General features: G+C 43.5%; 1 protein-coding gene across 6 annotated transcripts in view; it reads right to left on the reverse strand.

The window, feature by feature from the left end:
• Dgk (diacyl glycerol kinase 1) overlaps positions 1-18,230 on the reverse strand; it is a 283,957-nt gene that overhangs the window by 73,409 nt on the left and 192,318 nt on the right. For 4 of the 6 annotated variants that reach the window (XM_089236591.1, XM_089236592.1, XM_089236590.1 and 1 more), the window contains exons 12-16: positions 15,451-15,568; positions 15,267-15,355; positions 14,871-14,987; positions 13,610-13,708; positions 11,625-11,747 (exon numbers count right to left, since the gene is read on the reverse strand). In XM_089236591.1, the coding sequence (XP_089092717.1) occupies positions 11,625-11,747; positions 13,610-13,708; positions 14,871-14,987; positions 15,267-15,355; positions 15,451-15,568 (546 nt within the window). The remainder of the gene's footprint in view (positions 1-11,624; positions 11,748-13,609; positions 13,709-14,870; positions 14,988-15,266; positions 15,356-15,450; positions 15,569-18,230) is intronic. The other 2 variants (XM_089236594.1, XM_089236593.1) reach the window with 1 other exon arrangement.

The raw sequence follows: 18,230 nt of genomic DNA on the forward strand, positions 1-18,230 counted from the left end.
AACAGCCGAAGGCCGAGATAAAGCCAGTCTGGGGCCCCAATAAAAGTATGCGAATTGGTGTCCCGGGTAATTGGTTGGGGGCCCTGGATTTTATTCGTTGGTAAAACGAATACAAATGGAATTTTTCATGGCACTCGCTCCGGGGGATGACCGACAAGCTTCCAAGTCGGGGGCCCCATGTTTACAGGTTTCATTTTGGGGCCCTGGACGAATCTCATTCTTTTCTGTTGTAGAATTCGCAACAGCCGAAGCCCGAGGTAAAGCCAGTCTGGGGCCCCACCAAAAGTATGCGAATTGGTGTCCCGGGTAATTGGTTGGGGGCCCTGGATTTTATTCGTTGGTAAAACAAATACAAATGAAAATTTTTCATGGCACTCGCTCCGGGGGATGACCGACAAGCTTCCAAGTCGGGGGCCCTATGTTTACAGGTTTCATTTTGGGGCCCTGGACGAATCTCATTCTTTTCTATAGTAGAATTCGCAACAGCGGAAGACCGAGATAAAGCCAGTCTGGGGCCCCACCAAAAGTATGCGAATTGGTGTCCCGGGTAATTGGTTGGGGGCCCTGGATTTTATTCGTTGGTAAAACAAATACAAATGAAAATTTTTCATGGCACTCGCTCCGGGGGATGACCGACAAGCTTCCAAGTCGGGGGCCCCATGTTTACAGGTTTCATTTTGGGGCCCTGGACGAATCTCATTCTTTTCTGTAGTAGAATTCGCAACAGCGGAAGACCGAGATAAAGCCAGTCTGGGGCCCCACCAAAAGTATGCGAATTGGTGTCCCGCGTAATTGGTTGGGGGCCCTGGATTATATTCGTTGGTAAAACGAATACAAATGGACATTTTTCATGGCACTCGCTCCGGGGGATGACCGACAAGCTTCCAAGTCGGGGGCCCCATGTTTACAGGTTTCATTTTGGGGGCCCTGGATTTTATTCGTTGGTAAAACGAATACAAATGAAAATTTTTCATGGCACTCGCTCCGGGGGATGACCGACAAGCTTCCAAGTCGGGGGCCCTATGTTTACAGGTTTCGTTTTGGGGGCCCTGGATGAATCTCATTCTTTTCTGTTGTAGAATTCGCAACAGCGGAAGCCCGAGATAAAGCCAGTCTGGGGCCCCACCAAAAGTATGCGAATTGGTGTCCCGGGTAATTGGTTGGGGGCCCTGGATTATATTCGTTGGTAAAACGAATACAAATGGACATTTTTCATGGCACTCGCTCCGGGGGATGACCGACAAGCTTCCAAGTCGGGGGCCCCATGTTTACAGGTTTCATTTAGACGCTCGAAAATGTGTTTGTGAACGAACAGTGTTTTGCTTATAACGACGCTTCAACCAACAGAGGGATTTTTCTCTTTTTATTTCAATAAACAGACGGAACACGGTAAGCTTGCTCAACTTTATAGCCGCTTAACTTTGCGAATTTATACATTTGATCCATTCGATCTCCATTTCTCTCTCGTACATCGAGCAAAATTGCCGCCGCCGCCGGAAAATTATTGATATTGGTAAACCTCGGATCACATCTCCCTACGGACAGAATATCAAGGTGTTTGGTATCGCTGTGACCGTTATAAGGTGAATAAAGGCAATATACTGTTAAAAGTGAATTTTTCGCGAGTAATTTCAATTTAAAAAAAAAAAAAAAAAAAAAAAATTCAACTCTGCGCCATTTTCGTGTGTACTTCCTGTCCGGTCTATTGATAAAGAAAGAATCACACATTCCCCTTCCCCGAGGACAATACGGTGGGGAAGAAGAGCAATACAATAGGAGAGGGAGAGAGAACCTGACTGGCGGACAATAAAGCCCACACGCATCGTATTACGACTTGGCCCAAAGCCTGCTTGATAAACAACTCACCCTTTTGCCATATATCCTCAATTCCTCAGGACAGTCTCTTTTCTTCCGGGACACAACAATCGTCTTGAGTTCGCTTCCAAAGCAGAGATTTGTTAACGAATGGTCTCTCTCTCAACACATGTACGAATGTTTTCTTCTTTTCAACAACACTTCATTCATAGTGTACGGGCTATCACGGTTACGTGTCTTTCCATATTCCTCACACCGTCCCGTTTTTCGTCCCGTATCCCTTCTTCACAGTACCTACGTGAAAATAAGAATAACGGTCGCCTGTGTTTTTGAAGTGGGAGCCATAGCGTATCAATAATACGTCTTTAATACGCTTTGGTGGGAACTTTCCCACTGTCTTCATAGATTTTCGAGTTTTCAACACGCCTCGAGCAGTATAGTAGCAACTCCATCCGCGAACTGATTCTGAGACATCTGACGAGTCTCCCTGTACACAACAGTGCACAATCTACGAGTTGTCGAATACTAGATAACGACAATACCACCACAATCTTCTGTGGGACATAAACTGTCATTTATCTCTTCGGACAAACAAACACGACTCTCATCTAGCGATGGACCAAGCAACTTCCTCTCCGTCTGGAGCAGAAAAGAAGACACCCCCTCCTCGCACCCGTACGAAGCCTTCAACAGTCATACGATCGGCAAATACGATCGGCGATCCCAGGACCTCCACCGCAACGCGAGAAATTGTGCTTCCCCCATCTCATAAAACATATTCGCGTGGTGCAAAAATAGCACTATTGGCTAGCCAGCGCAATAAGAACCCTAGTGTTACGCAACCAATTACCGCAAGACACTGGGTAATGATCAGTCCAAAACCCGGGAACACCAAAGACCCGGACACCAGCAGAAACAACAGTGCTACCGAAACCGGATGTAGCACCAAACATGCGCCAGAAAGAGATGAGCCGGAACTACAAAGAAGCACAGAGAAGACCACCCCACCTGACTCCCCAGAAACTGAGTATCTCGACAACGCCACTATCTTCAAGCATATTTGGAATACCTTGGTGTCTCCTACGCAACGGAAAGGTGACAACAAGCCTATCAAGAGACTTAACAAACTGAAAACGCAAGACCTCAACCTACTAAAGCTCCTCATTCGAACCCTTAAAATCAGAGCAGACCGAGCAGAAAGACAGAGCAAAGGAGAACCCGCAGATCGCATCATCCCTACCGAAGAAATAAAAAGTCGCAAAGAACAATGCAACAAAGAGACGCAAACGGAGAGCAGAGAACAGGAACAAACAATCAATACACAACCATTAGCCATGGAACAAACCAACAGCGGGGAACCCCCAAGTGTGGAAACAAGCCTCACGAAAGAAGAAGATTCCCAAGCAGTAGCACAAATCATCGAGGACCTGCTGCAGAAATGCTGCCGCATTCCTGATCGTGATACAACCGCTGAAGAAAACGATAACCCAAACGGAGAGAAGATCTCCAGGTTCTTCGGCGGAGGAATTGAAGACGATTTCGAGCTATCAGGAGAAGCAGGACTCGAGGATGTTCTAGACCTCTTCAATGAGCAGCCCGAAAAATACTCGAAGAGTGCATACCTGGTAAAAACAGACAATGCAAAACAGGGAACAACCAGGATTACGAGACAGGGAAAGAAAGCATTGAGGGCTAAGGGTGACAGGGAACAGACGACCCCACAGCCCCCCCAGACATCTACCCCCGGAGCGCCGCAACGAAAAAGAACATCGGGCCCTGAGCGGAGAAAGAGGGACACCACACTGGAAGAGGACACAGACATCTCCGACTCAGATATTGATATACCAACAAACCGGGTCAACGGGGACGAGACTCCAAAAAATTATATAGATGCAGATGCGGAAGATCCCGCCTACATTGAGAAGATTCTAAAAGAACATGAAATTATAAAGAAAAAATACGGAGTTATAAACATAGCTGAAATGATAAGACGGGTGAGAGTCACCCTGCACTACAGCACCGGTCCGAACGAACGACGAAAATACAGCGTGCCCACCCACGAACGCCGTAGAGCGGACAAACTGTTAGATATTATCCTTCTATGGGCCGAGGCAACACTGAAAGTAGCAAGATCGACCGCTTGCCAGACCGAAACAAACGAGCAGAACGGACCATCGGCACAAAATGAAGGCACTAAAGATGACCCCAGCGACACACAGGACACTTGCCCCACTGTCGACCAAACTGACAAGACAGAGGAGGAAATTTCCACCAGCATCCCCGAAGAAGCGAACCCTCAGAGACCTGAAGTGAGAGAATCTGGAGAGGGAGAGAACGGAGAAACCACAGGACCCCAGAGGCGAATCACCAAGACAACTGCGAACAGCAATGGAAGAGGACAGGTACAACAGACCACTCGAAATAACGCCCAATACGCCCCACTCAAAATCACCATTGCATCATCGACCACAGAACGCACAGTGGAACAGATAGAGGGAACAACAGAAGAAGGTTGGAACACAGTAAATACTAGAAGAAGAAAGAATAGGACCTACTTCAATCATAACCTCCCAGTACATGATAGCAGAAGCGGCTATGAACAGGGAGGTAACAAACGTATGGGAAACCCGGACACTTGGCAACGAAGGCAACACATCGCAGGCTCTCATATACAGAGATACATGAGGCAGACTTTTCCAAGAAGGAATAATCAACAAAGATTTAAAGAGATTGACAGAGATCAAATTAAAGAACACAACCAACTTCCACACACACTCCGAAGGAGTGCGTCAATCACCCAGCACAAAACCTTCGCTCAAGCCATCTCACAAAGGTCAAGCTTCACACTCCAAACTTTCTTTTTGGAACGTATCAACACGCAGAGAACGAGACGAGACCTCATCGAACAAATGGCGTACTCAAAACTCGATAAGTACATTCTTAACACCAAAATGACCAACGACGGCATACAAATAGTGTGCTCGAGCCCAATCTTCGCCAACGCCATCAGTCGAGAGATCTCAAACAATTTCAAATTGAAATACCATCTCGCAATATCGTCCACAACACACCGCTGCTAAAACAACTACATATCTAAACGAAAGAAAAACACAAAAAATGAACCAACAGAGCACTAAACTGCTTCAATATAATTGTGACAGGAGTGAGCCAGTCACTCATCTTCTGATTAAATTTATTCAAGAACAAAAAATAGACATGGTTCTACTGCAGGAGCCCTGGGGTGTCAGAGACGACGGAACACTGAAAGGATTCCCACAAAAATGGGCACAGTGGACCTCGATCAACAAGAAAGCTGCTATCTTGATCCCAAACAACAGAATTCAAGGAACAACGTTCGCAACGTCAGAGAACAGTGTAACCATCAAGACCAGCCTCACGAATCGAGAGTACATATTTTCATCAGCTTACTCGTCCCCATACGATAAACTAAAAGACACGACAAATGAACTCCACACAGTAATAAGAAGAGCTGGCACCACACCGACCATCATCTGTGCAGATCTCAATGGACCCCACACGGTGTTTGGATACAAAAAAACTAAACCCAGGGGCTCAAAACTCCTGGATTTTATAAGATCCTCTAACCTAACGATTCTCAATGACGGAGGAATCACATACAGCCACGATGGAAAAACGGGGTCCCCTGACGTCACCCTTATAAACGAACATACCATATTGGACCGCATCTTGTGGCAAATTCACGAAGAAGCAAGCCCAGGTCTACACAAATACATAGTCATTCAGGTACACAATAGCCCCAAAACAGAATCAATAACAAAATTCTCAAACTCAAGAAGGCGGATCGAAAACTTTCTCAAAAAGCTAAAACCAAAGGTGAAGGGGCTGACACATAAATTCAACAGGGCCAATAACGAAAATGAACTCGAGCAAACAGTAGAGGAAACCTTCAAAATTCTCCAGAATATCGGGGACGAGACACTAAAGGTCTCCAGAGAGACAGAAAAAGATCACACCCCATGGTGGAGCCAAGACCTCGAGATCATGAGGAAACGATATCGGGCCAGCAAAAAACGATACAACAAAGCCAAGGACGAGGAAAAAATCAGGGCCAAGGAAACATTCCACAGAACTAGAGCAGCTTACACAAAAGCGATTAAAAAAGCCAAACGAGATCAATGGAAAAAGTTTTGCACGGAGGCATCGGATCCATATGGTGCAACATATAAAGGCACAGTAAAAAGAAAAGCAAGACCAGCCCAACTTATGATGGAGGAGGGAGAAAATCTCACGATAATGGACGCAGCAAAACGCCAACTGGAGAGGATGTTTCCTGCTTGCAACACATCCAGGGAACTCGATCTCGAACAACTTTTAAGTACCCCCAGGAACAATAAAATCAGAGAAAGGCCGATTACGAAACCAGAAATATCTAGAGTTATTAATCGTTTCAATGACAAGAAAGCACCGGGCCACGACCACATCAATAATAAACTTCTCAAATCCATTAACCGAACGTTCCCCGGATTCCTACCCGCTATGTTTAATAAATGTTTTCAATTGAGTGTATTCCCTCAGCACTTCAAGTTGGGGAAGATTTTCCTTATCCTCAAGAAAGATAAGGATCCAAGGGACATACACTCGTTCCGTGCAATACATCTTCTTCCAACTATCGGAAAAACGCTGGAGAAGATCATAACCCAACGTATCATATACCACACCGAGAAAGAGAACTGGTGGAGCGACAAACAATTTGGATTCCGCCAGGGACGCTCAACTGAGCACGCATTGCTTGAAATAAAAGAAGAAATCGGCAAACGAAAAAATGCTATGCTCGACACAGTGCTTATCTCATTAGATATCAAAGACGCGTTCAACTCGATCAAACACAGTACAATCATAGAAAAACTCAACAATATGCCAATCTCAAACCAACTCTTCAAAATCGCATGCAACACGTTGAAAGGAAGAAAAGTTGCGATACAGACGCAAGACGGACTAGCCACTCACGACCTTTCCAAGGGCTGCCCGCAAGGCTCTTGCTCCGGGCCAACACTTTGGAACGCAGTCATAGACAGCCTACTTAAAACAAAGTGGCCAAACAACACCAGAATACAAGCGTTCGCTGATGATATTGCAGTGTTGGTATCGGATCATACCAAAGAAAAGACAAGGAAAAGGGCTATGGGGGTCCTCGACACAATACATAACTGGATGGAGGCACATGGATTAGAGGTGGCAACGGAAAAATCCAAATTTTTATGGATCTCCTCCAAAAACCCCATATCGCTCCGAATGAATGGCTCACTAATAAAGAGAACCAAGGTACTTAAATACCTCGGAGTACACATTGATGGAAAGATGTCGTTTGTGGACCACATTCAGCAACAAGGAGACAAGGCCAATAGAATTCTCCCCACTCTACTCAGCTGTGCGGGCAGAAACTGGGGAATAAACAGCAGAATGCGGCGAATATTATACATCACAGTCATCCAAAGAATTCTCACATACGCGGCACCAGTCTGGGGGAAAAAACTGTCCCAACAAGCCAAAAAGAAGCTGGATTCTACGCAAAGGGGCTTCTTGCTATACATCACGAAAGCATATTCGACGACCCCGACCAACGCCCTTCAGACGATCACGGGTCTCCCCCCACTAAGTCTCTGGACAGAGTTTGAAGCCAAGATAGGACTGCTGACCAGGCTTAAAAGACCCGCCAGACCGGAGAGAAGCTGCGGGATAGTCACGCCCTCACAAATAGACCAAAAGGCTACAGGATGGTCGGCCCACCCAGCCACCAGCACCAAGCAGGGACAAATCTGTCTGAAAGAGGAGCAACCAACAACAGAGACAGAGATTTACACAGACGGGTCTAGAATGGATGAAGCCACGGCGGCAGCTCTCGTCATCATCGAAAAACAGAAAATTACACACAAATGGGCCCATAAACTAAATAACGAGACCTCGGTCTTCCAAGCAGAGATGTATGCCATTCTGGAGGCAGTCAAAAAGGCCCAAGTGATGAATCGACCAGTCAGAATAATAACGGATTCTCTCTCATCACTTCAATCGATTGCTGACCCGCTATCCAAAACGGAAGCAGCCAGAATTATCAGAGGAATTCTTATTAATAGCTCAAACATCTCGCTCTCCTGGGTGAAGGCGCACGAAGGCAACTGGGGAAACGAGGAGGCAGACACACTGGCTAAACAGGCCACCAAGAAGGAAACCGTGGATCACCACCTCCCGTTCCCCAGAGCATGGGTTAAAAACAAGTTTAAGCAAACCATGCTTCGAAAATGGCAACAACAGTGGGAAACCAACACCAAAACAGGAAGAAAGATCTATCAGATCCTTCCGAAGGTCAAGATTGGTGACAATGGCTGGTCAAGGGGAATGACCCTGTACCTTACAGAGCACGGGCCCTTTCCCGCCTACCTCAAAAGATTTCATGTTCGATCAACCGACAGCTGCAAGTGCGGGGAAAAAGGCACCCCCATGCACTACTCCACAAAATGCCCCCTCACAAAGGAGTTACATTTTGGTGCGCCTTCAGAAGAAAACATATCTTTATGGAGAGCGGAACTTCTGAAAAGGGCAGACCGCACGGAGAAAATAGGAAAACTTATACGCCTTCTTGAACATAACCAAAACGACTACATGCCTATAGAAGCTCGTCCACAAAGTAACAGAACACCCTCGATGGCCGCTTCGTCAGAGGAAGACTCAGACGAGGTGGAGGAATAAAGTGATAAAAGGACGCTCAACATCGCCAGTGAACCGCCCTCCAACACATCCGAAGATACGTTTTCAACTCTCAGCTTAGATACGAAAGCAAACGACAAGCACCGACAACATCATCTGCCCCCGAAGTGGCACAATGTCGCGAGGCAGAAGATGAACTGCACACAGGAAACGCTGCGCCCCGAGGAGCCGAATGCTCGCGAAGCAGTTCCTGACATTTTTGTAATTAATTGTTAAATATGATATTTGATGATGAAGAAATTCTGGAGAGGTAGGGCTTCGCTGGGTGGTGCGCATGTGCAACATCGGGAGCCACAGCTTGGTAAGGAGCCAGATGGCAGGATTGCATCAAATCAGGTCGGAACGAGCGGCCCACAGGGACACCACTAATGCTAGGCTGCTTGATGGGAGGGGACTGGATAGTGCCCTCATCATGGATAAAAAGAGGAAAGGGGGCTGGATGTGCCGGACCGGATGGCCTTCGAATGTATCTCGAGGGCTTCCCGGTCGGACACCTTCAGCACTCTCCAGCACGGACCAACTCTGCCGAGTAAATGGCTAATATCCCTAGCGGGACAGAGCCAGGTCCCTGCCTGGTAAGAAGAAGAAGAAGGTTTCATTTTGGGGGCCCTGGATTTTATTCGTTGGTAAAACGAATACAAATGAAAATTTTTCATGGCACTCGCTCCGGGGGATGACCGACAAGCTTCCAAGTCGGGGGACCCATGTTTACAGGTTTCGTTTTGGGGGCCCTGGATGAATCTCATTCTTTTCTGTTGTAGAATTTGCAACAGCCGAAGCCCGAGATAAAGCCAGTCTGGGGCACCACCAAAAGTATGCGAATTGGTGTGCCGGGTAATTGGTTGGGGGCCCTGGATTTTATTCGTTGGTAAAACGAATACAAATGGAATTTTTCATGGCACTCGCTCCGGGGGATGACCGACAAGCTTCCAAGTCGGGGCCCATGTTTACAGGTTTCATTTTGGGGGCCCTGGATGAATCTCATTCTTTTCTGTTGTAGAATTTGCAACAGCCGAAGCCCGAGATAAAGCCAGTCTGGGGCCCCAATAAAAGTATGCGAATTGGTGTCCCGGGTAATTGGTTGGGGGCCCTGGATTTTATTCGTTGGTAAAACGAATACAAATGGAATTTTTCATGGCACTCGCTCCGGGGGATGACCGACAAGCTTCCAAGTCGGGGCCCATGTTTACAGGTTTCATTTTGGGGGCCCTGGATGAATCTCATTCTTTTCTGTTGTAGAATTTGCAACAGCGGAAGCCCGAGATAAAGCCAGTCTGGGGCCCCACCAAAAGTATGCGAATTGGTGTCCCGGGTAATTGTTTGGGGCCCTGGATTTTATTTGTTCGTAAAACGAATACAAATGAAAATTTTTCATGGCACTCGCACCGGGGGATGACCGACAAGCTTCCAAGTCGGGGGGCCCCATGTTTACAGGTTTGATTTTGGGGGCCCTGGATGAATCTCATTCTTTTCTGTTGTAGAATTTGCCACAGCCCAAACCCGAGATATAGCCAGTCTGGGGCCCCACTAAAAATCTGCGTATTGTGTCCCCGCTACTCTATGTGGGGCCCTGGATTTTATTCGTTGTAAAATTGATAAAAATGAAAAATTCTCACAGGGGGGTGTCCGACAAGCTTGCAGGTCAGGGCTTCATGGAAATGTTGGCAGGTTGTAATTCGGTGCCCCTGAATGTATCTCATTGATTTTTGTGGTTTAACATTGTAAAATTTGCAACACATCGGTAGCCCAAGATATATCCAGTGTGGGGCCCCACTGAAATTCAGCGATTGAATCTGGGGACCCCCATGGGGAAGTTTTCTGGGGATACTTGATGAATCTCATTTGTTTTTTGTTGCTTTATTATTATTTTCATTAAAATTCGCTTCTTCAGTATGCTGGTGCTTTCACACGTCCCTTTCCCCTTTTCCATAGCACGCTGATGAAGTGGGACGAAATAAACAAGATATGTCCGGGAGAGAAGTGGGGGGGGGGGGGGGTTGGCCGCCAAAGGCGGCAGGGGGGCAGAGCCCCCTAGTATATATATACATACATTGAGTACATGTGCTTTGCCCCCCCCCCCCCGGAAAAAGTTGAAATGACGGCCCTGCGATCAACTTTGCCCAAGGATATTAAGAAGTCACCAACGAATAAGGCAAATATACGAAAAATACAAAAAATTCTAATGCATTTCGACACATAATGGGTGTCGTCTTTAGAGGAAAAAAAAAATATTTAAGAACTAATCACGCTGACAGAGTATCCCACTTGGGTTGGATACCAAATCTTAACTCTCGGTTTCTCAGCGGAAAAAAGTACGTCTGTTCACTTCAAACGTCGTAGTTCACATTCTGACCACGTGGTTAGAGTGGTTAAATATTCGTTTTCCTCTGAAGACGACATCCGTTGTGTGTCGAAATGCATTAGGGGTTTTCGAATTTTTCGTATATTTACCTTATTCGTTGGTGACTTCTTAATAAAAACGTATTTACTTAACTAACTACTTTACTTACTAACGTAAATATTTTAATATCAATGTCAGATAAGATTCACAATTTTTAAAAAATTGTTTAACTTTTTAGGGGCTGGTGTGAATCTATTGAAATGTTTTATTTCTTGATGTTCTCAACTGGTGAAATTAACGTAAGTTAAGTTTGGAAAGTCACACCTTCGGGAGAAAAAAACCAAGTCCTTTCATGAACGAAAAAAATACTTTTTTTCTAATTAATAAACATCGGATTTTATCGGTTTGATAAAAATTGTTTAGTTTTGACATCAAACTAACGTTTTTAGAATAATCGTTTTCAATAGAAGAAGTTGCCGAAGCAGTCACAAAGCACATCGGCCTCACAGAACACAATTTGAGAAACACTAGACTAGTTTTAATTTACTATAAGCTGCAGCAAGGCATATCTAAACAAACGCAACACTTAATCTAGTAGAAATACTATCAGCTGTATAGTGCGTACTATGTTAATAGCTCGCAGCCATGACCAAGCGTTCCTCGTCGAGAGTGTTTAGGGAGCGGGCGGAAGCATCGCAATTATTTCCTAACAAAATAATCTTACTTCTAGTTCCGAGGCTCCAGGAAAACTTACAGCTCCCTGACTGTTTCCTCCTCCAGACGGAAGATTCGAATCTGTCCTGCTGAGATTCTTCTTGTGGCTGGCCGAGACACTCCTTTGCCTTTCCTTTTGAAATTAAAACAAACATCCAACAGCGTTCAAAACTTACATCTAATTTCCCGAAATTCTATGTATTTTTTAAAAAAATTACTAGCAAGGACACACAGATTTGAATTATCTTTTATTAAAATTTTAATTTAATTAATTATTTTTTTAATTATCGATTATAGTTCATACTAATTCAAATTTGAAAAATTAAAATCTCTTTTAAAGTACAGGTGATCAACCTTTTGGAGAGTGCAGGCCACTTCATTGGTTTGAAAACGTGTCGCGAGCCACTTGAGTGAGCTGGAGGTGTGCCGCGGGTCGCTGAAGTGATTTGAAAATGTGCATGGGGTTGCTTCAGCGATTTTGATATGTGCCGTTGGCAGCTAGAATGATCTGGAAATGTGCCGCGAGCCCCTTAAATAGTTTGATAATCTTTCCTGGGCCACTTGAGTGGCTTTTTAATTTGACGCGGGCCAAATCAAACGACTCCGAGGGCTACTTTTTGGCCCGCTGGCCATGGGTTGAGCATGTATGGCTTAAAGTCTACAGAAGTTACTTCTGGAATAAACTTTCCAGCACACGTCTTACCTGGAAAATACTTCTCTAAATAGTATCGGATGAAGAATTCAATGGTAAGCACGATCTACTTACTGTTAAAAAACAACATAGAGAAAATATATTTTTCTTTTCTCTTTGCCCATAGCAAAAAAGATACATTGTTTTCATTGGTGAACGCTTATTTTCTACCTCCGCTTTCTCTTATTTCTCTCAACGTCTTTCTTTATATATATTTTCGTCATCTGATTTTTTTTCTACTTCATTATTACATTCCTTGCGGAGAGATAGTCTTTCGCTACAGTTATAATAACGTCCGTGAGGCATAGCCCGCGAGATTAAACACGAGTCTTGACCTACATCCTGGATAGCAAACCACGAATGACTATGCCTTTTTTTTGTCCTTTTCCTAGCTGGCTAAAATACAATCCTAAAATGTTAGGGATGGAAACTCGAATGAGATACGTGTTGTTGTGAAGATAAATACAAAAATATAGGCATTGAGTTCTACGCCCATGTGTGTGGTCTATTTTTATCCTTCTATATCTCAGAAATATGCCGATTTCTCAGAAAGGCACAAAAAAAGACGCTACGTGAATATATTTTTGTATCTATTGATGTGTTTGAAATAAATGCGTTCCAAGAAAACCACTGAATGACTGAAACTGTTATATTATTTTAGAACATATCATACGATGAATATAGGATGATTCTAAATTCATGGGACAAACTCTAAGAGGTAATATAAGACACCTAAACGAGCATTTTTGGTTATAGAATGAGCGGTCGAATCGCAATAGCAAAAGCGATAGATGGTGTTTTTGGAGAGTGATCAACTGCACTTCACTAAAAACAAATGCCATATTTTTGTCCCGACGACGCGGGATATGTGCTGCGAAATGTGCTATTAGTCATTCGAGAGTGTACGTCCTCTTTTGGATTGGATTGGAGTTTGTTTTTTATTGGTGCAAGGACCATCGAGGTTACGTAGCGGCAATTAATGATTAAGCGGTACAATGACTTGTGGTAGAGTTTGAGTTGCCCAGGAGAGGCCTACCAAATTACAATACTCTGTAACCTCGAATGCAATCTTGATTGCACTCATTGCAGAAAATCCATAAAAAAAATACGATATTTGCTTGTGGTGTAGTGCTGTTGTGCACTCTTCAAAAGATACTCTTCGATATTTGCTATTGCGATTCGACGACACATTCTGCGTCATGACCAAAAATATGCTTGTCTTATATTCTCTCTTGAAGTTTGTCCCACGAAATTAGAATCACCCTGTATGCAGATTGGTTGCTAATGTATTGATCTCTACTTACTAACACAATCGGGCAGATTGCAGTGGGTGGCAGAATATGATCCCTGTGTTCACCCAGCGTACATTCAGGTTTCACCTGAGAGGCACAGTGGTTGTGGAGCTAGAAACAGAGCACAAAATATCAAGCAATTTTTCGTATTGTATAATGATGAAAATATCGCACTTCTTACATAACCCGAAAAAATTATTTATCACGACAGGGACTCGATTGAATATTTGTAGTTTTTTTCCCCGTACATTTTCGTTATAGACTGAGTAGCTATTGTATTAAATGCAATAAACGGAAAGTATCAGAGACCAGTCATTCGGTCAGACCTAAAAATTCTATAGCAAATAAATAAATAAATTCTATAATTTCAGACGTAAAATTCAACGGTCGGGACACAATCGAATGAGGACGCACCAGGCAGGGCCGCAACTAGATGCTTGGTCACCTGGGGCAAGCGCGAACTTTGACGCCCCCTTGTAATGTTGAAGGAGAGGTTTCAAAATGAAATTTGCGCCCTCTCGGGTCTAGCGCCTGGGGCACGAGACCCGCCTGATCCCCCCTAGTTGCGGCCCTGGCACCGGGAATACAATAATTCTAATGAGCAATTTCTGATGAGCAACGTAAAGCAAGTGGGCTCAACCTTTTAGAGAGTGCGGCCCACTTCATCGATTTGAAAACGAGTCGCGGGTCACTTAATCGATCTGGAAATGTTCCACGGGTCACTCAAGTGATCTGGAAACGCGCCTGGGCTACTTACGTGATTTAGAACTACACCGCGGGTCATTCAAGTTATCTGTAAATATGCGGCAGGTCACTTAAGTCTGAGAACGTCCCATGGCCACCTAAGTGATCTGTAACTGAACCGTAGGCCAATATAGTGATCTGTAACTGAACAGTGGGCCAATATAGTGATCAGGAAATGTCTCGCGGGTGACTTGCATGCCATGTCCTCCGCAGCGCCGAGAGTGACTTAAGTGATCGGTAAATGTGCCGCTGGAAACGAGCCGCGTGCAATTTAAGTGTTGTGGAACTACACCGCGTGTCACTCAAATTATCTGCAAATATTTCGCGGGCCACTTGACTTATCTGAGAGCGTGCCGTGAGCATCCTAATTGATCTGTAAAATGTGCCTTAGGCCGCGTGATCTGAATTTATGCCGTGGGTCACTAAAGTGATGTGAAATTACACCGCAGGTCCAGAGGGCCACATTTGGCCCGCGGGTGATGTGTTGAGCATATATGACGTGAAGCGTCGTAATCAACGGTCAACTTACCGTCATCTGGCACCAGCGGCAATGCAGTCCAGTGATTCCATTATAAGACTTGATTGGTTTTTTACATTTGCTGCATTTTCCGGTACAATTCCCTTCTGTCCAGTGATGAGACATCGTCTGGAAATTATGATAATTACAGCGGAATCATATTTATTCACCAAAAGTAATCACTTAGTTCGTGTAAAATGCAATTATCAAATGGGAGATAATAATTAAAATAACAATGCAGCATCCTTACAACTAGAACGCGTCAAGCGTAAGTAGCAATAGTCACTGAGAGAAGTGAGAATTTTTTTTCTTTAAATTTCGACTCGTCCGAATTCATAATAATTATTATTATTGTCGTATATTAATTAAATAAATAGAATTGAAATAAAGTCTAATCGAATCACGTACTTGTGAAGTTTTCTTGGACTTGACGTAGGTGCTGATACAAGACGCGGGAGCTCTTTGCACGCATCGCTCGTGGACTGTGTATTTGCAGACTGATGAAGAGCAAAAACAAATTATACGCGTCCATTCATATTTTTGTTCATTCGAGTTATGTTAAAAATTTTGTGCGCGAAAAAGACGTACTTACATATACAGCATAGGCCTTTCTTGCCGAGTCCGACCAGCATGTTTAGACATAGGTTACAATATGCAGGCCTGTTAAAGTGCTTGAGCCGCCAAACGTGATTGCCGTCATCTTTGACATTCTGATAAAAAAAAGGGATAAGAAATGATAAATATTGGTTTAATTTCTCTCGTCTGTCAAATGCACCGTACCATTTCAGTATTTCCCAATCTGTGGTCAATGGACCCCTGGGGGTTCCAGGAGTACTCTGTAAGGGTTCCACGGGATCATTTTCCCATCTACTATTATTGCAGTTATGACACATTTTGTGCGTGAAATTGTAATTTCTCGCTTTCTTATGATATGCAAATCAAAGGGGAAAAAATATTTTAGCTCTTTTGGAGGGGGGGGGGCGAGTGGAAATTGACGTTCGGATGCTACACGGGGTCCGAAGCGCATCAAAAAGGTTGGGAAACACTGGTCTATTTGAATCGAAAACACAACAAAACTTCTTAAGAAATCGTTTCACTTTAGATCGGACTGGAGAAATTTACATGCCCTCCGGAGCATGTAAAAACTTTTACCCGGCGTGATTCTTTTTTCCCGACGGGCGCACATAAAAAAAATTCATTCTGACATTTGAAATACAGGCCTTATTAATTTTTATGTTACTAAAATTAGCACGAGGCCGGGAACAGCCCTTTTGCGAGTCTCCTTGATAACTGTGTATGGGTGCATAATAAGGCAAATATGGGTTTGTATGCATATAATACAGTGTGTTCAAAAACTTTACGGGGAGGGGTGGGCTAGTAACTTCTTTTCAGAGTTCAACAGTGGGGGAAGATTTTTGCACGATTTTAGATATTCAATTAGCGAGTACATTAATTTTATGAAGATCAGCATCGATTGACCAAAAATTGATAAATTTGATCCTGAATCTAATGAGGTGTCTTAACAAGGGGGAGATGGTGATAGAAAAAAAAGTTTCCGACAAGGGGTGATAAGACAAATAAGATTGGGAAACTCTGTGCTGGTTTTCATCTTATCAACAGTCACTGTAGTGATAAGGCAGCTTTAGATGATTATTTATATCAAAATAAATGAAATGAGTAAACATAGAATAACATTTTGTAGTATTTTTCGGACATGCATTATTCTAATTCATATGGGGCTTATAATGATTGGGTATGCCAATTTTTAAAGATTTGTCTAGCCCTGGTTGAGAAATCATAAATGATTTGTCTAAAATAGCCATAGTTCCGTCGGGAAATGGAATTTTCCTATTTCATCTCCAGTGAAAATTAGCATAATTTACGAACATCTACAATCCCAAGATGAAACGAGGAAGCTCTCGCGCTAACCAAAGTGCAATCTGAAACCCAGTGTGTACACACAAAAGGAAGGACTCGAGCTTTCCCCAAATAACCGAACGCACTTTTCGGTCGTGTTCCAAGAGATACGCATTCAGCTTTGCTGCTCTCCCACGCCTAATATCTTTCAGTAAACGGAACTAAGACAATTCATAAAACAAGGAGACTTAGATCAAAAAGGGTCAACAAAATGTCAGTCTCTCTCTCTCTAGTGCGAGAAAGAGGGAGAGAGACTATGCCAACAAAATATGAATCTAATTAAGTAAATTACGTGACCTAAGACGACGACACTTCGTGAAATTTCGTTGCGGAAAAGGTTCTCTTTCCGTATAAAGCTAGTTCATAATTGTAACTAGACCCGAGCGCCTAATTTATCTTCAGGCAGCGAAACGAGCCCCAGAACAAGAACGCCTCCACCAGCCACGGCCGGCGGTCTCTCCCACCAAAGATTAGAGAGATTGCTCTCTCTTCCTCTCTCTCTCTCTATCTGTATCTTTCTTTCTCACATATAACACAATCACCCCGCTCTATTCTTTTCAATGATAATCGCTTTAAAAGCTCCACGAACAATAGCATCAGGATTACACAAGAACGGCCGGCTTCTTCTGATATAAGTCCTTAGCGAAAGTATACTGCGCGCACACACACCCAGGAACGCTCTCGGATAGAAAGACGGATTTATCTTTTACTACCACGGAGATACATAATTTCTAATTAAGGAAGATTCCGGGCAAGAGATTCGTACCCGTAAGATTATTTGAAGAACACTCTCCTCTTTTTTCTCGTTTTTACATATCCGTCCAATTAGGTCTGCTTCAAATCCAATGGTTGATAGTACTGCTCATCGATACTGTAGTACATAGGTTCCCAACCTTTTTGGAACCAGCGCCCCCTTTTTTAGTGCACGACTCCATAGCGCCCCCCCCGCCCCTCTCCAGGTAAACTATATTGTACATAGTATATATTGAAAACAAGGACAAATTTTTAAATTAATTTATTAATTTATGAGAAGGTAATAATATGTATTTTATTATTAATAAGTATTTGTATATATTATTATATATATATTTGTATATATTAATAATGTATTTATTATTAATAAGATATCTGAGCTTGATGTGATGAAACTAATTTCTCGATGTTTGGTGCCATTTTTGTCATCAATAATCTTAAATATCCGCGTTCCGCTATTGACAATCTGTTTCTTTTCTTCGTTAATAGACTGGTGACTATGCTAAATCCTCTCTCGGCTGAATACGATGATGGGAATGCAATAAAAAACTTTTTTGCTGCAGCCCATAAAACCGGATATAATGTTTGAATTTGACTTTGTAGCCGAAATTCCTGATACCCTTTTCTTAATTTTAATTTCAACTCTTCATTTGTTAAAAATTCTATCAACTCTTCCTGCAGCGATAATTCTGTTATTTGAGG

Source organism: Pholcus phalangioides, unplaced genomic scaffold, assembly GCF_987345545.1.
Source record: "Pholcus phalangioides strain wild (caught in Gottingen) unplaced genomic scaffold, Ppha-v1.0 ptg000009l_1, whole genome shotgun sequence".
NCBI lineage: Eukaryota > Metazoa > Arthropoda > Arachnida > Araneae > Pholcidae > Pholcus > Pholcus phalangioides.